Source organism: Podarcis vaucheri (assembly GCF_965113315.1).
Source record: "Podarcis vaucheri genome assembly, chromosome: 5".
Taxonomy (NCBI): Eukaryota; Metazoa; Chordata; class Lepidosauria; order Squamata; family Lacertidae; genus Podarcis; species Podarcis vaucheri.
In genome coordinates, this window is record NC_138763.1 from 83,417,421 (window position 1) to 83,444,348 (window position 26,928).

The 26,928-nt window shown below is 43.8% G+C and overlaps 1 protein-coding gene and 1 long non-coding RNA gene across 9 annotated transcripts in view; one reads left to right on the plus strand and one right to left on the minus strand.

Moving 5' to 3' along the window:
- LOC309532321 overlaps positions 1 to 19,560 on the plus strand; it is a 39,700-nt gene extending 20,140 nt beyond the window's left edge. The window contains exons 3-4 of one of the 4 annotated variants that reach the window (XR_014219748.1): positions 98 to 213; positions 2,214 to 2,345. This is a non-coding gene — a long non-coding RNA (uncharacterized lncRNA). Of the gene's footprint in view, positions 1 to 97; positions 214 to 2,195; positions 2,346 to 18,768 lie in introns of those variants that run through there. The other 3 variants (XR_014219747.1, XR_014219749.1, XR_014219750.1) reach the window with 3 other exon arrangements.
- Positions 1 to 26,928, minus strand: part of RET (ret proto-oncogene) — a 125,995-nt gene that overhangs the window by 89,506 nt on the left and 9,561 nt on the right. For 3 of the 5 annotated variants that reach the window (XM_082222315.1, XM_082222316.1, XM_082222319.1), the window contains 3 exons: positions 12,524 to 12,786; positions 10,432 to 10,945; positions 7,466 to 7,991 (listed from right to left, as the gene is read on the minus strand). In XM_082222315.1, the coding sequence (XP_082078441.1) occupies positions 7,466 to 7,473 (8 nt within the window). In that variant the 5' untranslated portion in view covers positions 7,474 to 7,991; positions 10,432 to 10,945; positions 12,524 to 12,786. Of the gene's footprint in view, positions 1 to 7,465; positions 8,432 to 10,431; positions 11,031 to 12,523; positions 12,787 to 26,928 lie in introns of those variants that run through there. The other 2 variants (XM_082222318.1, XM_082222317.1) reach the window with 2 other exon arrangements.

A 26,928-nucleotide genomic window follows, 5' to 3' on the forward strand; every position in this document is an offset into this window, starting at 1 on the left:
GTGCATTCAGCACTCTGTAATACGGTTTGAAAACATGCGTTGTCTAGGTTGTCACCCTGACTGACAAAACGGCTTTCTCCTCCATTAATATTCACAGGGGATGCTTCTTTTTAGCATCATGTGTAAAAACAGCCTGGCACTTTTCAAAATGGCCTGCAAATAAACCACTTGATGCCAAACTGCTGAATATAGATGTGGACCAGATCAGATCATGTAAGCCAAGATCATCAAGATCTAAGCAGATCTTGCACTACAAAAAAAATTCCCTTCATCCAGAGGAATTCCTTTCCTGTTAAAATTAAGAGAAACTTTGCATGCAACCCATAAATAACCAGAATCTCCTAGGATATTTAGCCATGGGGTGGAGCGGGGGAACAGTATCACCACATCAGTAATACAGTCCAATATTGAACAGAAGATATACTTACTAAATTAATCCATAGTAGTATAATGAATTAAAAGCATTCTGTAGCACAAAGCAAGCATAGCTGGTGACCACTGGCAACACATCGCCTTGTGGAATGACTGTGTAAGGAGAATTCCAGTTGCAAGTAAAGAACCAATATTTTACAGTACAGCAGAGATTTAACTACCGGTATATGTCACTGATATGTTTATGAAGTTATACATAGTTTAGTTTTCGTCATAAAAGCAAATAATTTTTTAAAAAAAAATTAAAGCATTCCACACAACGGCTATTTCTGTCTTCCAACTTTAACAAAGGAAGACCTATACAATGTGTGTTTTCTACGATCAATAGCTGTTATTATGAATCCCTACTGCAGAAAAAGTTTATTACTAAATCGAACATGTCTCCAGAATACTCAGTGGCTATAGGCCTTGTTTGTACCTAAAGCTATGAAGGGACAGCTTAGTCTGAACCTGAGCCCTATCTATAGTTCCTGCAGCCTGAAACAATACGCAAGCTGAAACACAGCTTTTCTTCAAAATTCACATATATGCTGTGCTGTTCACCAACCAAATAATATTTAGGAAAATGCCTAAAAGAGGGGAAGGGTGCACAAAATAAATATATTGGTTAAGTTAATACACAGGTGTGTATTAGTGGAAACTGCTTGCAAAACTGTGTAGTCAAAACTACATATAAAACTTGTGTGCTAAAATAAAGTCACTAAAATGCTAAAATGGGGATCTTTAAAAACAAGTAACAAATTGCAGCAAAATTCAGAGAACTGAATTTAAGATTGGCCATTATTCACTCAGGATTTAGCACGAGGCAATTAATAAGCAGTTTCGGTAGCTTCCCCCCCCCCAACTTGGTTTTGACCCAATGGTGGGCTGTTGACTTTAACACCAATGATTCCTGTTCCACCAACTGGTTAATTTAAATTAGGGGTGGGGAACCTCTAGCCTGGGGCTAAATTTGGCCCAATGTGGCCCTCAATAACTTCCTATGTGGCCCTTGGGACTCTTCCCAGGCCACGCCTCCTTCTGAGGCCACAGCCCTTCCCGGTACTATTCGACACACTCCTCAAATGCCTTGAACTGTGCCTGGTTGCCTGAATGGAGGGTGACGACGTGTGTAGGAACTTCTAGTTTTTGTGGTGCTGGAATGTACAAAGTACAAATGTAAGAGTCATATTTGTGTCTCCCACCCCATTTTTTTCACCTCTGGTCCTGCCCACCAATAGGATCTGGCTCCCCATAAGATTGCCCATAAAGTAACTGGGGCCCTCGGGCTGAAAAAGATCTCCCACCTCCGTTGGCGAAAAGCCTTATTCACAGTAGAACAATATCTGCCTATAGTAATTATTCTATAGGGGTGGGGAACCTCAAGGGAAACCTTCCTGGTGCAGAGGCCACATCCCAGAGGGAGGCAGGGCCAAAGGCAAAAGTAGACAACAAGTGTGACTCCCGCCATTGCAAAATAGGCTACATTCAGGCAACACAAAAGTCAGAAGTATCAACACACACCCATCCATCCTGTTAAGGCAAGGAAGCAGTACAGTGGTACATCGGGTTCAGAACTTAATTCATTCTGGAGGTCCGTTCTTAACCTGAAACTGTTCTTAACCTGAGGTACCACTTTAGCTAATGGGGCCTCCCACTGCCGCCGCCGCACGATTTCTGTTCTCACCCTGAAGCAAAGTTCTTAACCCAAGGTACTATTTCTGGGTTAGCGGAGTCCATAACCTGAAGCGTCTGTAACCCGAGGTACCGCTGTATCACCACAGCTTGCCTTCTCTGGGCAGGAATCTCTGGAAGGAGCAACAGTGAATCACGGGAGCCCAGAGAGCAGTCTATAGTGGTGCAGTCCAGGCAAGTGAAAAGCCGCCCTGAAATGCTAGCGACTTTGAATAAACCAAAGATGCATTACAATCCGAGCACAAGCCATATTTCTTTTCTCTAACCTTCAGTATGGATTAGAGATAAAGGCTTTTTGTCTTACTGGTAGCAGGCTAAGATTTCATTGTTCTATAAAAATAATAATGAGCTCATGACTAATACCTGACGGTCCATAAATTAAATAAATAAAAACATCCCAACAAAAAACAACATAAAAAGATCAGGCGTACATGTTCCTCATCATTTTTCCGCGTCAGCTATTAATTTTATTTATAAAGCATGGTGTGTGGAGAGGGCGGGGGGCGGGTGTGCAGTCCTGCAGTTGGCACTTGGCTGGCTTAGTCACCAAGTGGCATAAGCGCCATTGCCACTGGTGGAGAGGAAGGCCTACTGTCAGGGTACCACCCATGTCCTCTGCCAACAGTGTGGGCCAAAACAGGACATTCCTTGTGGCTGTCAGGGCAAGTTCCATGAATAATGCCAATGATTCTAAGCTGGCCCCACATGCTCCCAAATGGGCATCAAAGCTATGCCAGCCCTGGGACTGGCCTACTTATCGCCCTTTGTGAAAGAAACAGAAATGGGAACAGCAGCCACAACACCACCTCCTGCCCAGGGCAGGGCTAGTCAGCAGGACTTTGGGTGTGTTGGCTGCTGAGCCACACACAACAGAACTGCTCTTTGTTACATGCTTCTCTGCATATGATGAAAACATCCATCAAAGCCAAACGTTTTAAAACCTGTGTGGCCCAGGGCCTGCAGCAGCAAAATTCCCATTTAGAATCCGTCATCTCTGAAGTACTTCTCAAATAAAAAATGCTTTAACTTCCCAACAAAAAGGGTACACACAAAAAATCTGTCATACTTACGAGTTCCATAAGGAGGGCATCCCAAACTGTGAAACCATTGCCCTGTGCCCTCATTGTTCCAACGTCAGTCGAAGAGAGTATACGAAGTGGGGGGGGGCTGGCCAGCCCAAGACATGCTGGTGTCCGAGGCAGAACAGCAAATGAAACCCCCTGCCTCGTGCACCATCAAATCGGGGTGCATTAAGTATCAAGGCTGGCCAGGTTATTTTAGCACCCAAGACACAAAGCATTACAAGCAGCTCTCCCTGGGATTAAAAAATACAATACATTTAACGTCCATTTGTTGCCCGTTCACAATTCCCAAAATCAGCTGTCTGAAGGCAGCCACCTCACTCTATGTAAAAGGAGGGCTGGCTCTCTCAGCAGCTGATATATGGGGGAAATGCTCTGTAAAGCAGGGGTTTCCAAATTGTGGTTTGCGGTCCACCAGTGATCTGCATGCCTCATTCAGGTGGTCCATTGTTGTCTGCCTGTGAAGAACAGCAGGAGCAGTGGCTGGGAACAGTTGGCGCAGTGCATTAAATATTCACATTGATTTTAATTGTATTTTTTCTGCTCCTATTAGTTTTCATACGTGTATTTTATTATTTGCTGAATCCAAACTGCAACACAATAAAATACAATATAATAAATAAAAGAAACAAACAAAACAAACAAAAACACACACCCTAGCACAGCACATTACATTACAATTGCTACAGAAGGCAAAAAACAAACCAACCACCATTAAGGGGTCTATCAAGACCCCCAGAAATTCTCAAGCGGTCCATGGGGGGAGGGGAGTTGGGAATCACTGCCCTAAAGTACAGTACACATGTAATGTTCTAAGGAAGAAGCACTTTTTACTTTTTAGAGGTACATCTAAGTTCACCCAAATACGACAAGTCGGTGTTTTGAAAACACCTACATCACCCAGGCACACTCAGAGACAGGGATTGGGGGCATGCTCAGAGGCAAATGCAGATTGGCTACTGGGTAGCAGGGGAAATGGCCCTCCCTAATTGGTCAAAGATCAATAAATCTGGGTGGGCAGCCTTCAAAATTCATCCAGAAGTCTACAGTACTTTCCTGTTACCTATGTGGATATTTCAGCAACATAAATAGGAGCTGGTGTCACACCTCTTTCCGACTTCATTTCTCCCACACAATAGGCACCTTTTGTGCTAGACACCTGCATTCCTAATTAACATTGTCCTAATAAGCATCTGCAGCTATGTTGACTCAAAAATTTAAAATGGCATTAGTCATCTACTGAAGTCCACAAGCGGAAAATGTGCACCTAAGGAAGCTAACTTTGTTACTTTGCTGAGGAAGGGGGCACTTCCAGTGGCAAGTTTGTTTTCAAGCCTCATGAGGCAGGAGGCAAGAGTCTCACATGTGAGACAAGAGCAGCAATTGGACTTCAGCCCCACTTTAGAACGTTATCTCCTGACATTGACTCTTAACACTCATTCATGATGCTTTTGAATAGAATAAATATTTAGTCAATGCGATAAATAAAATGATTAGCAGACTTCAGTTCACATGAAGCTCAACTAAGATAACGAGGAGAAAAGACGGTTAGATAAAAAGACTCAGCTATGCCTCCTGTTGGACCCACAACCTGTATTTGGTATTTAAGATCAATCAGCTTTGGTGAGTAAGGAAGGAGGAAACTGAGCAGCATTTGCAAATGCTCACTAAAAGGAAGTTCAGAACTGGCAAGCATTCAAATATAAGTGTGCTGCATCTTGCAGTTCTCTAGAACAACCTCTGGTCCTATATAAACCAGTGTTGTGGGGAGTTCTCCTGTGCAATGCCGCCTCCCATATTTTGGGGTTTGTAGTTAATTAAGCTACTGAAATGAATGGGAGCTGCAAGCTCCTGCACATTTAGATACTGGTTAAACAGGAGAACTTTCCCTTGCATTGTTCCCTTATTGCAGTTTTCGCCATTGACCATTGGTATTTTTCGCCAGATCTCCTACACCTGCAATTCCAGCCCACACACAAGAAAATCTGTGTTCTTTTCCTTTCTATCTAGATCTGCATTCAGCATGGCACATGCTGCTAGACAGGTGTTAAGTTACATGGGGGCAGCATTACCCAGCACACAAATACAGCAATGAGTGGCACATCTGTAGCTGCTAAATTTCTGCTTCTCATACACACAAGCTCTGAAAGAGAAAAAAGTTCTGACATACACAAACACACCCCAATTCACAAGTGGCACAATCCGGACTCACAAGCATTCACAGCATTACTTCTGAAACAACCCTTCTAGCGGTTTTCTGTTTGCTAAAACCAATAACCCAATTCTGCGCACATTTGCCAAGAAGCAAGTTCCATTGAATTCAATGGGACTTAATCTCAGGTCAATTCCACAGTATTGTCATCTAAGAAGCTTTGATATTTAAAGTAGATGGGCTATTTTTGAAAATGTGTTTCTATTCTTCATCCAGTATGCAGATGCTAAGAACATAAAAGCATAAAGGTTACAAACATTAAAGAAGTAAAGAAGGCGGCAAATTAATGTTAAAGGGAGAAACATATTCAGTTTCTGGATTAGCATTTGCACTAAACCATATTCAGTTTAAAGGAGGAGGCCTAAAAGCAGCTTCCAAATTAATTTGTGATAAATATGATGAAGCATTTTACAGTGAAACATCAGTTTCCAAAACATGAACATGTGTATTCAAAAAATACAACACTGTACTGCTGGGGGGGGAAAGGATTTTGGGAGAATGATAATATACTATCCTTCCCTCTCCCCTCCTTCCATTTCCACCCATACCATCAATATTTAGATTGTAAGCTCCTATGGGCAGGGACCTGTCTATTTTGCCGCCGCTGGCATTATCTAGAGAATAATACAAAGAGGCATAGCCTAAGCAAAAATCTCTATTAAACACATTTCTGAAAACATTCAGTACACTTTTGAGTATAAAGAGAAAACGGGGCTTTAAAATGTTTGCATTCTATCGATTTTGACCTTGGTGTTATGGTTTCAAGCTACAAATACCAACTGAATAGGCACAGAAGTTTAGATTGAATGATGGACTTAAGGAAGATCTGAAATAGGGTAAGGGGCCCCGGGTATTCTTAAGAAATGTGTAAGGCAGAAGAAGAAAAGGCTTGGGTAAGTCAATCAGTGCGTCCAAGACTCAAACCAAAACCTCATTTTTTCACTGTTTTTAACTGATGGCTATTTAAAACCACTGTGAACTGGTTTAAAATTATTAACCACGACCCAGCATTCAGCAAACGATCCTCCTCTAGATCAGCCACTGATGTTTACCTGAAAAAAGGTATTCCTTTGTTTTGGCTTTTGTTATTTTGAATGATTTAAAGGGGACCCTCACCCCGGGAGAGTGCGAACAAGTTTCTTTACAACACACAAACTTTGATTTATTCACGTAAACATCAGAAACGCTTTGGCAAACACGGCCAGATGGAGGGGAGGAAGATAATGGCTTTTTCTGTTTGCCTTAGAAACTAAACAGCTGCGGGAAGCATCATCTGTGTGGCGAGCCAATAACTTTTCATCTTGTAGGCTCTTCCATTTATCAACCTGAAGCCAATTTAATTTGATGATGGTAGGGAGAGAGAAAGATTTTGTTTTAAAGATCTTTCATAAACTTTTAAAAAGTCATTCCCCCTTTTTGCATCTTGATTTGTTTGAAATCAGGGTTTATACACAAGTATGATGAGATTGTAAAAAGAAAAAGGAATAAAAGAGTAAATCAAGAGCTAAAGATCACAGGCATATTAAGGGGTGGGGTCGTTTCGGAGCACAGTCTGTCATCACCAGGAAGGGTGATCCGAGTAAAAGTTAGGCATTTTAAGACGGTAATCCGAAACACATTTCCTAAGACATAAGCCCCCTTCCCCAATACAGAGAGCCTTATTTCCAAATAAACACACACGAAGTCTGCAGTCCTATGCCTACTCAGTCAGGAGTAAGCCGCACTGAACTCCCTGGGACGCACAACTCAATCCTATGTTTCTTCGGAAGCAGCACTTAGTTCAATGGGGCTTACTCCCGAGCAAGTGAGCTTCTTAGATTGGCTTCCTTAAGACACGAGTAAACATGCGTAAAACGGGGCTGCAACACACCCACGGATCTCAGCAGAGTAAAACCGAGCAGGTGCTCAACGCTCTGCACAGAAATCCACGGAACGAGGAGGCAGCTGTACGTTTACAAGGAAACGCATCTCACTGAGAGTATATTCAATTACTGTAACGCGTTAACTTTGGCTGAATCGCGCCCTAAACCAGCGCGAAGAGGGTTTCCCCATCAGATCTACTTACCCTCGCATAGGACGGCGACACTTAACGCCCAACGGGCTAAAGGCATCTTTCCCCCTCGCAATAATCCCATCGCCTCTCCGAACTTCTTCGACGGCAGGGAAGAAGTCTTGGCAAGGCTCTCTGGAGTTCAAACGTGCACGAGATAAGATAGTTCTCCGCGCTCCCTCCAAAGCAGGCGCTTGGGTCTTGGGTGGGGAGACGACAGTCCGCTCCTCAGTCAGGTCGCCCCATCCTCCGAAGGGTCTCCAGATCCCCCTCGTCTCACTTGCGGCTGCCAAACGCCAACAAGACCAAGGGCTCGACTGGAAGGGGGGGTTCCCGTCTGCTCCTGCCGGCCTGGGTCGCGAAGAGCCGCGCTTGGGGCGCCTCCCAGGTCTCTACTCTCCCCAGAGATCGAAAGAGAGGTAGAGACCCAGAAGCGCGCACGGACGAGGCGGATTCAGCCCACCTGCCTAGGCAGCACTGGCTCAACTCCCGTTGGTCTTTAGCCGCCCATCGGAGTCTACGGGGCGCTTCTTCATTGAATCTGGAACAGAGGATGAGGGGGGAGAGAGATTTGAGCGGGTTCAGACCGTGGTGGGGGGAAAAAGTGGAAATTAAGATCTGCTCCGTTTGCTTCCAAGGCGGCTGGCGCTCTCAGGAACTGCACGGCTGCATTGATCTTCTCCAAGTGCACTTTGCAGCGCCCCCTCCCAGGCGAAGGGGGAAAGGATGCCGCTCCGACGCCTCCCTCCAGCCGGGAATGGAAGGAGTTCAGTCGCTCTGCTCCGCAAGATCTAAGAGCAGCTCGGCTTTTGTGCAGAGCGAGGGGCGGCGGTGCTGCTGGCTGCCGCCTGGGGTGGTCTGGCCAGCTGGGAACTTGCCTGGGTCCTTGCGGCGGAGCTGCCGTGCGCCTAATGAGGCTGCTGGCAGGCAGGCAGGCACAGAGCGAGCGAGCGAGCAGGGCTGTTCCCCCTCCTCGCGGTGGAGCTGCTGCGCGGATGGCTCGGTCCAGGCAGCAAATGGACAAGCCGCTCTCTTTCTCCCCCCCCACCCCAAGTTAATGAACAAATTGCAGCAGCGGGGGGGGGGGAGGAGTGTGAAACTGATCAGGGGGCAGGGCGCCTGGTTGCAGAGGCAGGAAGGGACCCACCGAAGGGGGCCGAAAAAGGAAAACGGGGGGAGGGATCAAATCTCGAGAAAGGAGGGCAGAGTCAAGGGGAAGCTCAGGACGGCTTTGCAACAGGTGCTGCTGCTGCTGCAAACTCCAGGTGTGTAGGAAGTTTGGGCGAGGGCGCCTAATGCAAGAGACCAGCATTTGGAAACGCAACTGGTCCTTGCATAATTTGCGCAACGTTTTAAAAACGAAAGCACCCAGCAGTTTGGAGATGGGGCTTGCATCCATACAGCTTCCAGGCGCAGAGGCCGGGGACGCCGTCATCTGCTCCCTTCGCCGGGCTTGGTTGCAAGATAGCAAAAGCAGAGTGGAAGGCTTGGCTCTTGAAAAATGGCCGGAGGGGTTGGGACAATCCCAGAGCTGGGTGCGGAAGGTTGGGCCTGCAAAATCGAGGCAAAAAGTAGGGATGGGGTTGAACCGGGAGGACACCCAAACAAACATGCAGAAAGGAGTTACCAAAAGATCTGGAGCAGGGTAGGGGGGCGGGGAAGAGAGGTGATAGGGCAACAGCAGCCTGTCCTCTGTAACTACATCTTAATACGAAGGTACCGATTTCAGAATAGTAACTTGCCCCGCCCTGGATACATTAAACATGCTGAATAATTAATTGCTGGGGAAACAGATATTTTTGTCTGATGGTGAGAGGATGCTTAAGGGTAGGCAAGCTACCTGGCAGATGCCCAAAGTAGCCTAGAATGTATGCCCGCAGCTGCTGCTTATTAGTGTAACACCACTTTTGAACCACAAATGAGGGGGGGGGCACTTTTCTCAACCTATTAGCTTTCCCAGCAAGCCATCAATACTCAGCTAAAAGCCCCAGCAAACGTTGCATGCATTGCGGAATGGAAGCACTTGAGTGCCTCAGCCACTTCTGTTGCATAATGCCAACACCATCTCTGTAGTTCCCTCTGTGTATAATTTCTTTTTCAGGGGAGAAAAGTTGGATGAACTTTCCACACTGGGACCTGTCCCTTTTTTTTGGAATCTGTTGCAAGAAGTTGACAGGGCTTACTCTCAAGTTAAGTGTACTGGGGATTTTCACAAGCCTTAAGAATAAAAATTTAAAAATTGGTGTTTGAAAACACCTACATCATACAGGCACACTCATCAGAGATGAGTGCATATGCAGCAGCAAACCCAGCTTAGCTGCTGGGTAGCAAGGGAAATGGCTCGACTCGCTTGGGTGAAGATCAATCCATAGGAATGCTTTTCGGCTTCTGGAAGTTTCAGATAACATTATGCATTGCTTGCCCAGGAAGCATTACTTAGATACTCTGCAAATGTTATGTTTATGTTCCCGAGAAACCCTAAGAACAGCTACTAAAACCACTCAGTATTATGGAGCCCTAAATGAATGCACACACCAGTAAGAATATGTTCATATCTGCAAGTATCCAGTCTAGGAATTCACAAAGTCTCTGTCATGAGAAATAAATATAAGGAACTATTGGGTCCAGAGTAGCTTGAAAGCTGCATCTCTGCAGGATTTACTGCTCTGAGGTCCCTTACCCCACTCCAAGAACCTGGAAGGTGGGTAACTGAGCCATATGCCTGCATCATGTTCAATTCCATAATTCCCCACCCTCAGATATGCCATAACTGCTCTTTCCCTTAAGGGAGTCTACAAGAGTCACCTCCCCTGAACTTGTCTCCTTCCAATCTGGAGTCATGAGAAGCACAGTGATTCATACAAAACTTACAAAGCGTGGGGAATTCTTACTCTTTCACACTGTATTTTTATGCTGTGTACCACCCTGAAATCTACTGATGAAGGGCAATATAAAGAAGAAGAAGAAGAAAGTATACTTGCCTTGTGGTGAGGAAGTATGACAAGTTTGGAAAATACTTCTCTGGCTGGCCTGACTGCTGATGCAAAACAAACCTAATGATGACATCAGTAACTTTACTGTCACTATTTGTCAGCAGCTCCTCTTGCTTTTGGATCACAAGTCTATCCAATTTTCAGAGCTATTGGAAACTGTTCTCGAGCGCTGCATTGGAATTGCACACAGGGTACACCATGTGCCAGATGAGCAATATCAGGTGATGCTGCTGTGCCTGAGTCAGTGATTACGAAATGTAGAACAGTCTTTTCTCATAACCAAGCAGCTATCTCTTCTTCCAATAAAACCAAGCTACCAGGAGTTATTGATTGCTTAAAAACAAATGGAACATTTGCTGTGCCTTGTTACACTGTGGGTTGTGATCACTCCCTTCTCTGTGTATGCCTTGGGATGTTTCCTTTTTGGTTTCACTTTCATTTTGCCATGGCTCCTGTGTTGTAGAGTGATTCCTTCACTTGCTGTGTTGGCCAAGTCTCTCTGCTTGGAATAAATGAAGGAGGTTGTGCTAGGTGTCTTTATGGCTGTAGGCAATTTGCTGCTTCTGTGATTCCTCATACAAGCACATGTCTGGGGAAAAGCAAATGGAGTAGATTTCTGATCAAAATCACCTCTCCTAAAGCTGATTTTATTTTTTCTTTAGAACAGCCATTGTGGCTTCCTTTGTATGCAACATATAGTCTGCCCCCAACCCCAACTCTCTGTTATGCTGTTTTCATCAGCCAAGCCGGTGGCAACTTTGCCCTCCTTGAAATATCTAAAGACTAGAATGACTTTCGCTTATTCAAGGAACACCTAGTGTACCTATTGATTGATCAGGGTTTATGAGCCTTTTGATTACTTTAGCACTACTTCCCTCCTTCCCACCCATGTGTGTTGTGTGTTTCACATTGCAAGTCTGAAGGCAAGAACTGTCTCTTTACAGGTTTTTGCAAGCTCTTTGGGAAAAGAGCAGGGTGAAAATGCTTTAAATAAACAACTGAAACACCCACCCACCACAAAATTAATAGAAAATGAGGACTTCATTCACGACACATTAAAAAACCAAATGGAGAATAACAGAAAATCTAATCACAGACTATCTGAATGCAGTGCAGACATTTTCTGCAATGATCACAGCCATGTACCTGCTAATATCATCCTCTAGGCCTTCAGTCTATCATGTTTATGTGCCATTTAATCAGATCCAAAGGCTCTCATGGTTGGTCAATTCTCAGCCTATTTCATCATGTAGTAATGCCTGCATTGCTTGAACAACTGAGGCATGGTAGGCGACTATACAGCTGCCCATGATATATTTGTCTGACCAGTTAAACCAAGCTCAAGCAGTTTGAAAAGCCAATAAACCTCAAAGCTGCCCTTACAAATAATGAAGTTTGTTATTGACTCCATTTCTGGATCTCCAGCCGACATCCACAGACTGTGCTAGGCTCTGCATTGATCCACCAAGTTCTCTTCTGGCTCTACATAGGACTGACAACTCATCCTGAACCACAACTCCATCCTGAGAGGCTAGCTGTTGTTTACCACAGAAGTTTGGGAAGGGTTGTAGCTCACTGGTATAGAGTGCCTGCTTTGCATTCAGAAGATCTCAGGCTTGTTCCCCAGCAATTGCAATTTCTGCTGCATTTCCCCATCCAGGTAATGCTGAAAATGTACCTTCATTTGCTAACCTTCACATCCACAACCCCATGCAAAGTAGCTAACCTGCGGCAAAGTCTCCCCTGCCATCCCTTTCATAAATAGCCCTAATCAATCAAGTCTGTTTCAGCTTCCTTCAATTTTATTTTAAAAAGCAACAACAAGCATCATTTCCATTAATAGAAAATATTAGTCCATCCTGCAGTGCTTACCTAAGTAGCAAAAACATTAAACTTTGGAAGCATAAAATATAAATGATCTATATTGAGCAGTGAGGTCACTGCTGAATCATAGTCCTAGTTAAACGTAGGTCATAATCAAAGTACTAAAAAGCCTGCAGGTCATCATCTGGTCAAAACCTCTGCTCTACACAGAGATGGGCACTAAGAGGCCCATTGACTTTCCCAACGTAGAGCATACCTCATCTGATCGGAGAGAATGGATAGCTGGTTTGTTGAGGGAGCACACCAGAAGGAAACGGAAGCTCCCTGTGGGTCACAGAAGCATTCCTGAATCCAGGATAAAGCTATACCGGTGGGAGGTGCAGTGCACAGAACCAGAAGAGACAGCCTTGCTTCCAGGAACTATAATGGAGTGACAAGGATTTGAGCCAATGTGACTGCAGTGTGGAGCGATGAATTTACATGCATTCGCATTTTGCACAAATGGCTTCCCGCAGTCTCCTTAAAAAAGAAAAGAAAAAAAACAGCCCAAAGTGAACTCAGCAACTCTGAGGGAGGACACAATATTATTAATTTATTCTACTACTGTGATCTTCGGATGAAAGGCGGTATACAAATTTAATTAATAATAAAAATAACATTGAATAACAATGTATTGGGGTGCCCAAAATACTTCACTTTATTTCATTCATAAATAAAACAACCAACTAGTAATATAGATCAGCAGTTGGAGGGTCAGGCTGAAGAACAAATATAGGGGCTCACATAAAAGGCCACTAAGTGGCTGTGTTTACATGTAATCATAATCCAAGAACAATGGCTTTGTAAACCAAGCCAGAACTGCTTGCTGGTCTAAAACCATTCTTGCTGGCTTATGCATCCTGGCTTATTAGGGCAAAGCAAACCACAACCTCAGGCTCAGATGTAATGCTAAGCTATCCTCTTCCTGCTTTATCTGCCTGCACCAAAAGAGAAGCAAAGTGAGGAGTTCATGCACAGTGCGGTTTGTTAAGCCAAACTTCTTGGCTTACTGTTACAGGCCAACATGGGTGGTGAGTTAATGGTTGAGCTGAGGCATACAGGCCTAGTCCTTATGGAGGTTATAAGCCTGAATTTCAGAACCTACCATGCCACAGTTCAGAACTTCAGAACTGTGGGTAGCAGCTCACATGATCGTATGCTCCTGCTTTCAAAAACATCTTCATAAATAAAACTAGCATGTTAAGTAGAAGGCCAGCACCTCTGTCTTGAAATCAGCTTTCCAGCTCTCTGGATTTGATGCTTTCCGAGAAATGTTCCCTCTTCTAATCAACGCTATCCCTACCATGTAGGATAACTGTTCCCGCTATCTACAAAACACTGTTGCTCACCATCCTCTGCTCACACCTAACTTCTAGAAAACAGAGCTCTCTCTATTTCTTTCCATCATGTTATATAGCAAAAAAATAAATAAATAAATCACACCCTCCAAATTACAAAGATAAAAGATATTGCAAATGATGGCTGCTAATTTTGCCCATTGGTTTGCATATTGGCAGATGACATAACCCACAAAGCCCACAGACTTCCTGTGCTGTGTTGGCTTCATATCCCAAGCAGCAATGAGAACAGCATGAAGGAACTTTCTCTACATTCCCAGTCCTGCTAAGCTGCCTTACTTGGAGGCCCCAGTCTGGCCCCACCACAAAGAAACATCCCTGCCTTCCCCAGGTTATGCCCTCTAATGTTTTCTGGATACACCATGCCATAGGGCCCAAATGCTCTAGGCTGCATTTCTATATTCTTTCATGAGACTTACTTCAGTGTTGACATAGGCTGCAGTCCTGTGCATAGATACTGAGAGTAAATCCCACTGAACTTAAGAAAACCACCCACACCTTTAACCTTGAAGGCTTTCGTTTAAGTTGTGCCCTTGGGTAAGGAAGCCCAGGGTCCTTACAAATTGCTGAAAGGGCTCATATAAAATAGGGGTTTTTTTGCATTCAAGAAAGATTTGCTTGCTTATTTTTGCATGCTGGGAATCTGTAGAGACAGTCTGAGAGCTGGAAATTAACAGAGCAGGAAAAGTAGAAACTAATGAATCTCTATCAGGATAATAATGTAGGAAAGACAACACGCAGGCAAAATATGCCTCAAATCAATGGTTTGCGTAGAAATGTTTTACCCTCAATTGATCTTGTTCTTGAATCATATTTTTTTGAAGAATGTCAACCCATAAATGAATCAATATGGGTGCCATCTAAAACTAAAGAACAATTGAATGAAACGAATGAAACTTCCGGGTTAGCGCCTCCGGCAATGGCGGATTTCCCCTGATCGGGAGGAATCCGCTTCGTGGAAATTAGGGTCTGGACCGCCACGGCGAGGCGGAGACCCATCAAGAACCACAGGCGGGAGAAGCCTGTGGATGTGGGATTCGGCTGGCACCTTTTGCGCCTCCCCTACTCACGGGGAAACCCGGTTTTGGGGATCCAGAGCGACGTGGGGTGAGCGGCGCGGTGCTTCGAATCGACTGCTCTTTTCACAGAGTGAAGCCGCATTGCTGTTGCCGGAGAGCACTGACTTTTTCCTGAGGACAATTGGATTTTAAACAACTACCTGTGAGTAGAACAGAAAATTGGACTATGAAACATCTTAATTTGGTACTGAAGCGGGAAGGTCTAAACAGGAAGTCCGCCTTCCGCTTTTGTAAATAGATTGAAGCAAAGACATTGCAAGCTAAAGTCTGGAAAGTCGTTTGTAAAGGACTAAATTTCCATCAGTTAAAAGTACCAAACCCCCCTTGGAAGCAGGATAAGAGGGGGAAAATCTTAGACTGTTTAAACCTGAAGGAGAGAGAGTAAAGAAAGATAAATTTCCACCATCTTGAACCTGGGAACGGGTGTCAGAGACAGATGCTTTGAGGAAGTTCATTGACTATGAATACGTTTCTTTTTGACAGATAGTTAAAAAAGAGAAACATATTGATTCCAATGTTTCCTTTTGCACTTAAAAGGAACAAAATATCTGAAAAATGAAAGGAATTTTGTTGCTGGATCTGCTTTTAAAAAGACGGATACAAACAGAAATTGTTTCCTTTAGAGGGAGATTGTGAAACTGTTGCCGGAGTCGATCTGGGGAATTCTACAGCTGTAGAGATTAAAGATCGTGGGAACCAGACATTGAACTTGAATAAGAATGTGCCCAGAAGAAGTTTTAGTGCTTGCTTTTTGCAAGACAAGCGCTTTACTGGAACAGCTACATGAGAAGATGGATTTGATGACTGTTGCAGTTAGCAATTTTGGACAAACAGTGAATATTCATATAGAAATCACTCAGGAACCAACCCAGGAATTTGTTTTGACAGGGCAAGTTGTGCAGGAGACAAAGGAGGAGGTTGTTGCTGAACCTCAAGTAATAGAAATGGAGCAAGTTGTGCAGAAGACAAAGGAGGAGGTTGTTGCTGAACCTCAAGTAATAGAAATGGAGAGAGTCGCGGCCCTGCAGGAACATAAGTTGTTGTTTTTGACGACTGAACCTGGAGAAAGTCAGATTGGGAGAGATGGAGTACTGTTTGGTTTGGAGATGGGAAGCTGGATGGATCCCCCTATGCAGGGATGTTTTGACTTTTGGGATTTGGTTTTGGGACAGGGGGAGTTTGGAGTTGTGGGGGCCCTTAACCTTGGAGGGACTTTGAAACATGCCTTCAAATATCTTTTGGATTTCAGTGCTGACTATGGAGAGTGGGCTGACCTGTCGAGAAGGGATAAAGATACTGTCAAGTTGGAGTCTCCCCGAGATCTACCCCTCAGTGAGAAAGGAAGGAAATTAAGAATAAGATCAGCAGAAGACAAAGTAAAGTGCAGGTATAAACATGAAGAAGACCTGCAGAAGGGACATGGAAAAGACTTAAGAGCCTCGGATAGAAGGTCACCAGGTTGATGGACTAGATGGAAGGGATAGAAAGGACTGACAAAACCCGAGACCAGGAAGAAGAGATGATGGATGAAGATTGGAAGAAAGTTTAAAAATTCATTTAGAGAATTATTGTAAAATTAATGAGTGTTAGAAAAAATGTTGGAATGAAACTATTTGGCTTTAGTAGAAATGCTTTAAGGAATTATGTATAAATAAGTTTTAAGTTTTAAGCTTTAGGGCTTTATATGGTAAGTTAAGGTAATGGATTGTTAATGGGCCAAAGTGTAAAATCTAAGGTCAGATTGGGTTAAGGTAATTTATAGAACAAAAATTGAGAAAGATGGAAAGGATTTGCTGAAATAGCTAAATTGAATTAGAATACAAAAAAGGGAGGTGTGAGGAGGTCGATGAAACAAGTAAATGAAAGACAAAGGCATGGAAATACTGGATGTGTTTTTAAATGTTTTTGGTTTTTAAATGTTTTTGTTTTGTTTGTTTGTTTTCTTTTTTATTGCTGTGCTGTATTGTTTTTTATTCTGCTTTTTTATGTATTGTAACTCATTATTGTCTTTTTCTCTCTCTTTTTTGTAATTGTTAAACTTTTAATAAATATCATTTAAAACAAAAAATGAATGAAACGAATGAAAAGGCTTTTTAAAGTCATGGGGACCAATACATTTGGGCTGAGGCAGGGTTGGCTCACCCATGAGGCAAGGTGAGGAGACCGCCTCAGGCAACAGGCTCTACCAAGGCAGCAGATCTAGCCACCAATGAATGCACTGCTGCTGCTGTAGTAGCAGCAATAGCTGCAGTGCACTCCTTGGTGATCAGACCTCTCCCTCCCCTCACAGTTCCACCTCTACAGTGGCCTCTTTGCCAATAGGAGGTACTGTGAGTCCCCTCCCACTCTTGTTCCCAATGTAGATCTTTATCCCCCCACCACTTGTTCCTGATGTAGCTATTCATTTACCCCTTCTTCCCTGGTGGGAGAGGGAGTGCCATTTTGTGGTTTGCCTCAGGTGCCAACAAGTCTTGAGCTCTAGACAAAGGTCCTAGAATTTTTCATCCCAAAACTTTTTAAACTACCATAATCAGGGCCAGCCCAAGACATTTTGCTGCCTGAAAACACAATTTAGCAAAATAGCATGCCAGAGATTATACTGAGCTGAAAAAGGCCTCAGGACTACTGTTTATTTCAAGTTTGGGTTGCCCCCAGAAGAAATTTAAATGATGTGCAAAGCAAACTTAAGTGGGCTGGTGAAGTAGCAGATGACCCAAAGCTCTGCTGTCTTACACCAACCATGGTGGATGGCTTGGGTGTTTTTTGCCCATACAGTGGTACCTTGGTAACTTAATTCGTTCTGGAGGTCCATTCTTAACCTGAGACTGTTCTTAACCTGAGGTACCACTTTAGCTAATGGGGCCTCCCACTGCCACCACGCCGTCACCGCATGATTTCTGTTCTCATCCTGAAGCAAAGTTCTTAACCCGAGGTACTATTTCTGGGTGAGCGGAATCTGTAACCTGAAGCGTCTGTAACCCGAGGTACCACTGTTTTTCAACTTTCTCTCACTGTTGAGAGAGAGGAAATGGGGAAGCATCTGTGCTAGCCTCAGGCTAGAGTCGGTAAGGAACCCAATACGGGGGCCCATTGGAGGAATGAAGAGGCTTTGGATCCAGCAAATCCAAGGCTGCGTCTGCTTCCAGAACACCCCATTCCCAAGCCAAACCTTGGCTAGCACCAGCAAAAACACCGCAAGATCTATGCCATTGTAGCTTTCCATAGATGCAATGGGTGGGAAACTTGCCACAACATGCATTTACGCCGCCACAAAAAAATCACATCATCAGTGAAGGGGATATCCACCCAATCCTCATGCCTAGCAGATCTGGGATTCATGGTTGTGCTCATGGTTATGTAGTTATTTCCCTACAATTTATACCTCAAGGCCACATTTTAAACAAGTCCCACAACAAAGCAACTTTCATGAGGCCAAGCAGTTTTGGATCTGGTCTCAGTACTTGCATGGAGGGACCAGTAAGGGCCCCCATCTACATTGCCCTGAGAGCCACGAAAGAAAGAAAACAGAATAAAAGTGTGCTTAAAAGGGGGGGGTGATTGCAGAAAATTCGGTGGAATTACTCAGGGAAACTAAACGGGATAGTTTTTAATGTTTCATTATTGGTTTGTCACAGGGGAGAGTTCCTCCCCCTACTCTGAGATATGAAGGCTGCGCTATCGATTAGGATTCATCATTGAATTTTGACAAACTCTTTGTCACACTGTAACTCGTTTTGTGATAAATAATATCTTGCTAAGGAAAGATGAGACAACAGTAATAGAACAGATGGGTTCAATCTTTTCAGCAGAGACTTGGAAAAAAGACAATGAAAGGAAATGTATTGTAGTAGAAGGGAAATCATTCTAGCGAGAAGAATTATTTTCATTCAAAATGTCCTTAGTAGTCAGGCTAACTGAGCATTTTAAAATAATTCTCGCTGTCAGTAAACAGACAGTTTTAAGTATGCATAGACTGAAATGATTCCATATGTGCAAATGAATAACTGCTATTTTCCACCCTTTAGGAGAGACAGCAAATATTTCGTGGGTCTCCGTCCACCTGGCTTGGCGCTACCAGCTCCACCATATTCCCCATGCAGCCAAGTTGCTCCTCTTCCCTCACTCCTACACCACAACACCTGCACAATTCGTTTGGTGTCTACTCACTGCAAGGAAACATTCAAAATCCATCCAATTTCCTTGAAAGCAGCCTATCCTTTTGACATTGCAAAGCCAAAGTCCCTCCTTGTCATCTCATCACAATCTTTGGAGTCTCTTCTTCACCCTCAGTAAATCAGAAGAACTTTAAGTGCTTCCAGACTGTTGCTATTCTGGGGTGGCGTTCAATCATATGCCAGCAAATTTGGGTTACGAATTTATGGTTTATTGTATGACTTTCCCAGAAGATGGGACTTTTTGCTTGAAGGAAAGTAATGAGGAAATTCAAGGAAAATAAAACCTGTTTTTCTGTGATGTCGTCTAGCCTCCTCAGATATAAACCAAGTGATTGCTCATTAAATAGCTGTCACCTTGTCTCTGCACAAACAAATCAGTATGAAATGTCATTAAACAGGCCATCTGGAGGTACCCTTTATGAGGTGATAGGGATTCCCAATTCTAACTTGTGTACATTGTTGAGAACCATAAGAGTATCATCTCATGTTGTCCTTAAAATGTTATACTCTTTGAACTGAAGCATTGTAAAGAAATATTTTTAAAATTAACACAATATTGTGAAATGGCAGCCCTCATTTATTTTATTTGTAAGAACAAAACCCATTGCTTAATTCTACAACAATGTAATGTGTCCCGTCCCCGTCCCCGCAAAAAAACCCAGGAATGAAATCTGATATTTTTCTGTAGGCTGCTTTCTATAACTAATCACACTTGTATTTCACCCTTCCTCCAAGGAGCTCAGATAGCTTGTATGGGTTTCTTCCCCATTCTCACAAAAAGACTGTGAAGTAAGCTGGGCTGTAAGATAGTGACTGGCCCAAGGTCTGCCTATGAGCTTCATGGATGAATAAGGATATGAAAATTCACATTAGTTCATTAAATGACTTGAGGACTCATTTATTTCTGCACTGTGAGTGCAGATCAATCAAATCATTGTACTTTTCTTTTTAAAAATTACACAAGTTGCCTTGTATGATGCTGTGTTTTAAACGCTGAAGCTGTTAATAGGTGCTTGCTAATTTTGATCACAGACTTTGCTGTGCAGCATGATAACTGCAGTGCAACATGCTGAGAAATTTCCTTACATTGCTGTAATGTACTCAGTTTTGTCTTAAATACCTTGCCAAAATAAATTTTCATTGGTTCATCCAATGCCAAAAATTTCCATTTATGAGCATTTGCTGTGGCTCATTAAAATGTTAATCCCTTTATTGTTATTGTATTGTCTCTAGGTTTTTGAGGCAGAACTAATAAACCTGACCTGAAACCTGTACAGTTAGATGTTTATGGAATAACAATCATATTTTGGCTCCCACAGCTTATGACCATAAGATACATGCGTTCATCCTGATCTAGCAAGAGGGATTGTCACTGTGTTCACCAGAACTCATGAAGACTAATTGCATAGGAAGCATTACTACCGCCAAACAGTTGCATGAGGTAGCTGTGAACAGAAAACACCACTAGCTCATTTAGGGATGAATACAGAGAGCATCCATATGATGAATCCTTGTGGGGATTCAAATGTGCATCCTTTGATAATCTAAAAAAACCAAACCCTAAGCATCACTTGGATTACATAAATGCACCACAAACTACCATTTTATAGACACACTCTGCTCATATACTTCATACTCACTACTAATAACTATTTGAAATACATACTTGTTACTTCTCCAACATCTACACCAAGTCACATATGCTCTTTAATTATCATTAAGGAATCTTCCTCCTCTTTAACTCAATGCACATTACATACTGCTATTTACAGTGCTCTTTTCCCACTTTAAATGTCACCATCCTTTTCTCCAGCCCATATAGATTCGGATACAATCCCACAAGTATCTTTTTTGGGTTCCCCCACACACTGCCAAGTTTGCCTGCTCTTTTAACAAGAGGTTTTTAAATGTTGTTTTTGTTGCTAAGCTTTATTGTTTGTGGTATTTTATTACTGTTATATTTCATGTTAAACCCACCCTGGGATTATGAATTGATAAAGAGTGCGACAGAAATGGAATAAGTAAACAAATGAAATTTCCTTTAGCATTCCTTCTCTTTAGCACTGACACCACTGTGCTCTTCAGTGAAATTGATGCTGTCAGGTGAAAAAGGAGAGACATCCGTACTGGTCAAACTGACTAGGTTTCCTCACCGCACTTCTGTATGGGGGAAGAAGTTAAGGTGTGGAAAAGCCACTCACAAATATATTTGGCTCTATGGAAAGAATAGTGGGATGAGGACTAAAAATGTGCCAAGTGGGGTAGAGGCTTAAAATGTCTTTAAGTGACGTGTTGTTGTTGTTGTTGTTGTTGTTGTTTCTTAAACCACTTAGGTAACGAGCTCATTTTAAAAAAAAACTTAGGGATTCCATGAGGTAATGTTACATGTAAATTTATGCCTCACCCAAGCAGTGCTGAGTACACTGTGACTGCTAAAAACAAATAACTCTGCAACCACAAGAGAGAAATCCCATTTTCTGCTTCTCTAGAGGCAGCGGCAGAGCAAGCTGATTGGGCACCTGGGGTGGTGCGCATGCCTTGTGCCCAGGGGCGGGGCCAGCTGCCCATGGGGGCAGGGCGAGCTGGGGCAGGGCACTCCGCGGAGCCTCTGAGGAGTCTGCCTGCCTCCTCCCAGTAAGCCACCCTACAGGTGAGGGGGGTGGACCGTTTGGGGCAGCATGGAGCCGCAGGGCGCCTAAGCCACTGCATCACTCCCAGGAGAGACATGTGGCTCAGGCACACTGCAGGCCCCTCAGTAAATGCCACCTGGCATTTTGTCACCCCCCCTCAGTGGTGACACCCGGGGCAACCCACCCTCACCGCACCCCCTTCCTCTGCCCCTGTCTAGGGTTACAGAATTAAGGGCAAGATGAACTTGGTATAAGGCATACCAGGTGAGATTTTGCCCTTGAGTCTTTACAGGCAGGTCCCATCTGCATTGTACATTTAAAGCAGTATCACACCACTCTTAAGAATCATGCCTTCCCCCAAAGAATCCAGTGAACCAAAGTTTGCTAAGAGTGCTGAGAGTTGTTGGGACGCTCCCATTCCCCCTCACAGAGCTACTATTTTCAGGGTTCTCTGTGAAGAATGAGGGATCATTAAGCCGCTCTGCAATTTGTAGCTCTGTGAGGGGAATGTGTGTATCATTACCAGGGCCAGTCCACCCACATGAGGCAAGGTGAGCCGACTGCCTCGGGCGGCAGGATCCATAGGGGCAGCAGATCCAGCCTCCAAGGAATACATACCATGGTATGAATTGGCCGTTTCCTCAGGAGGCCTGCTAATGCTAATGCTGCTGAGGCAAGGAAGAAGGGCTACCCCTATGCTATCCATATAATCAGTTATCAGTAATCAATATATTCAATATATATTCATATATGCTTACACATAATCAAGGCTTACAGTATTTTATAATCCATTTTGAATCAAAGGGAAGCTGTGCCTTAGCTAACTGCAAACTGCTTGGAACAGCAAAGTTAGGAGCCGACCTTTCCCCTACAAACATCCGTGTACCCTGGACAAGGGGAAGACGTGAATCAGAGATTCTGGTACAAAATCCCCTCAGATACAGGCTAAATTAATCCACAGAACAGGAAGAGCAAAACCACAAAATCTCCAAACTCCCTGTCCTGTCATAACTAGGGGAGAGGTTAGACAGAGCGCCACTGCAAGCATCGGAAAGCAGAACTAGAACTCTGTGCTTGACCAGTGCTTGACCAGGAGCTGCCTAATCCTTATTTAGCACCAAGCGAGTACCCGCTTACGTTCACGTGCTTCATTGCCTCTACAGTGGCCTTTGGGTGAATAGAAAACACTGCTGCTGTCCTCCCACCAAACACACCGGTTGAGGGGGACCAGGGCAGCGCGACTTCAGCATGTGTACATGATGTCAGGCTGCTGCAGAATTTGAAAAAAATATATTAATTTTTTTCGGGGGGGCCCTCGCCCCTCCCCAATGGCACGCCTGCCTCCCAACCTTGTTGCAATGTAGATCTTTTTCCTCCTTGTTCCTGATGTAGATCTTCGCTCTTGGCAGGAAGGGGGGGACACAACATTTTGTGTTTCTCCTCAGGTTCCAAAATGTCTTGGGCCAGCCCTGCTCCTTAAAACTCTCAGCACCCTTAACAAAAACTACTTAAGTTTGTGGACATCAGAGTTTGGAATTGGGAAGGAACCTGGGGAGCAGGAATCCACAAGGAACAGAACTGGGGAAGGGGAATTGAGACCAAAGAACTTGATGCTCATTTTCTGTTCCCTACAACTAATCAAACACTGGAGGTGTGGATGGAGCTCTGACTATGCTTTCTCTGCCATCCACCCCACTCATGTCAGCAGCACTAAATGAGCCCTCCCTTTCTGAAGTGATTGTTGGGGAGAAAATGGGTTGGCCGCAGGGAAAGTGTGCCAAAGTGTGCTTCTGGCCCCATGTTTGGCATCAGCAGTGTCCACACCACTGCCATCCAGAGACACTGGCAAGTGCAACTAAAGTAACTGTGCTAAACCCAAACTCTAGGAACCTTTTAAGAAGCTGGTAAACTTACATTGTTCTGCCAAGCCTATGACTGAGCAGACCACTATATATATTATTTTTACTGTAAAGGTTTTAAGGCCTTATTGCTGTTTTATTTTATTGATTTCCTAGTTTTTATTGGACTTAGTATTTATAGTCTTGACTGATATTTTAGGCATGTTTTTTATTGTTGTAAGCTGCCTTGAGAGTCTTAGCAGGCTAGTTAGTGGGGTAGATGTTCAAAACAATATATTTTAAATCCTAGTATAAACTAGAAGGTGTTTTGAGTGCAAACATATGAAGAGATTGCCTATACAGTGGTACCTTGGTTGTCAAACTTTACCTGTTCCAGGAATCCGTTCGACTCCTGGAACCATTGAAAAACCAAGTCGCAGCTTCCTGCACTCACTTGGAAGCCGTGGAAGCTGTGTCAGACATTCAGCTTCCAAAAAACATTCACAAACCAGAACACTTCCGGGTTTGCGGCTTTCGGGAGCCACGCCATTCAACAACCAAGGTACCACTGTAGAAGAAGACTTTGTTTGGACAAATATATTGATATCTGAAACAAGTTTATACAGCATATAGAAGGTTATTAGCAACTATGGATAATAATATGGCATATCTATTCATCAATCTATAGAAATTAAATTGATGTTACATAATGTAAAACAATTCTGTGAGGTAGGTTAGGCTAAGAGATGGTGACTGGCCCAAGGTCATCGAGTGAGCTTCATGACTGAGTGGGATTCAAACCCTCGCCTCCCAGGTCCTAGTCCAGTACTCTAACCGTTACACCACATTGGCTCTTACAGTGGTGCCCCGCAAGACGAATGCCTCGCAAGACGAAAAACCCACTAGATGAAAGGGTTTTCCGTTTTTCGATGCGCTTCGCAAGACGAATTTCCCTATGGGCTTGCTTCGCAAGACGAAAACGTCTTGCAAGTCTTGCGATTTTTTTCGCTTTCCCCCCTTTTTCTAAGCCGCTAAGCCGCTAATAGCCTTTTAGCCGCTAAGCCGCTAAGCCTTTAATAGCCGCTAATCCGCTAATAGCGCTAATCCGCAAATAGGGTTGCCTTGCAAGGCGAAAAAACCGCTAGATGAAGAGACCCGCGGAACGGATTATTTTCGTCTTGCAAGGCACCACTGTATATCCCCTGATGGCAGTTTAGATCTAGTCCTTTTCAGTTACAGTAGTTCACACACTGAAGGGTTGGATCCAGACTAAGTCAGCTGAACTTAGGCCACAAATTAGTCATGACCTAAGCGCTCAGTGATGTGGCCCACAATCCAGTTCAGTTAGCTTTCGTCAAGCCAACAATTCCAAAGAGCTCCAATTTTGTGTTGAATTGTGACCAATGCACAGAGCAATGAAGTGTGAAGAAATTAAGTGATGATTGCATATACAGTGGTACCTCTGGATGTGAATGGGATCCGTTCCAGAGCCCCGTTTGCATCCAGAAGCGAAAGCAACCCTCATCCGCACGTCTGTGCATGCCGCGATTCGCCACTTCCGCACATGCGCATGACGTCATTTTGACCATCTGCACATGCACAAGTGGCGAAACCCGGAAGTAACATGCTCCGTTACTTCCGGGTCACTGCAGCACGCAACCCGAAAATACTTATCCCAAAACTCCTTCAACCCGAGGTATGACTGTACAGGAAATGGCTGTGTTTTTTTCCCTTTACAGAAATAGGAATTCAGTCTAACTAATGGGTAAAATCCACGAGGAACAGAGCTAACATTAATATTATTTATGTCCACGAACATAAAGTTCATAAAGGAAAGATAACATCTTCTGGAATAAAATTTAATTTTGATACTATAGGAATTTGTATAAAAATATCAGACTGAGGACTTATAGGGGACTAACCTGTAAGTTAACACGCAGTGGTTTCTATTATTTCTTGAAGCTGATTTACATTCTTCACCATATGTTTCAAAAACTTAATCAATAAAAGATTAGACTGCCTTTAAAAAATCCACAGCCATGCTAAAAGGCACCTGTTAAAATATATGGTGCTCTGATGATTAAAAACAAAGAGAGAATACTTGTCTGCAACCAGGTCATATCTTAGTCTTAAGAGGAAAAGAAGAAGATGACTAGCAAGGCCTTATTTGTGTGGTTCTTTTTTTTTTGAAGATAACAGACCCAAATCCAAAACAGACCTACACTTCATTAAAGCCCATTGAAACAAATAGGTTTAAGTAAGCATAACTTTGTGTTGGATTTAGACAATAACATTCCTATATGTGTGTACACACACACCATAATCTCCAACTGCCCCCAACATGCTAGGACCATCACTAAAACCCTTAAGGCACCACGGCTTCTCACTACATTATACACAGTCCAGAATTCCGCAAGTGGTGAAAGGATGTGGGGAAGGGCAGGCTGTGAAGGAGAACCCGTAGGGAGGGGAGGGGCGCCAGCGGCTGCCGCTGTACTCCTGCACTCTGCCAGCCAGTACTGCTTAATGCATCCAACTACAGTGATTGCGGCAGCAGGAGCAGCCTAAGGGGGCGTGGCTTGCGCAGGAACACAGATGCCCTCCGCCAGTAATTGCTGCAGACCATAGAAACTATGATGCTTATTGCAGAAGTGCCAGCTTGAAAACATCCAGCACAGGTGCCTCTTCTGATGCCCAAGGTAGGCAGTGTCAGATATTTAGTCAAACCAACAATTCATGTTTTGCTAGATAAGGGGTCAGCAAACTTTTTCAGCAGGGGGCTGGTCCACTGTCCCTCAGACCTTGTGGGGAGCCGGACTATAGTTTGAAGAAGAAAAAAATGAACGAATTCCTATGCCCCACAAATAACCCAGAGATGCATTTTAAATAAAAGGACACATTCTACTCATGTAAAAACATGCTGATTCCTGGACCGTCCGTGGGCCAGACTTAGAAGGCCATTGGCCGGATCTGGCCCCCGGGCCTTAGTTTGCCTAGCCATGTGCTAGATAATCCCATGATTATCTATATATTCTCCTACTTCCCTGGGCACAACCTCTGCCTCTTTTTCGTCACTTTCCACCAAGCCAGAAATGTGAGAATATCTACTGAGTCTGAGGTAAATGCTCAGATTGCATTTTAAGCTAGACTTAAGTATGTCTTTATAACTGAATTACCATTTTAAGCCTGCCTGAACAAAGCTGCTGTGTTACTCTTCAACAAGTATTCTGAGTGAATAAATGTTATTTTTATCTTTTACAAGACTCTGTGATTATTGTTTTAAGGGGGCAAAAAGGGGAAAATACCAAGATAATTCAGCCTGCCTTAAAGCTTTTTTGATTAGGTAAAGGGAAAGGGACCCCTGACCATTAGGTCCGGTCGTGGCCGACTCTGGGGTTGCGACGCTCATGTCGCTTTACTGGCCGAGGGAGCCGGCGTACAGCTTCCGGGTCATGTGGCCAGCATGACTAAGCCGCTTCTGGCAAACCAGAGCAGCACACGGAACGGTACCTACTGGTATTTATCTACTTGCACTTTGACAT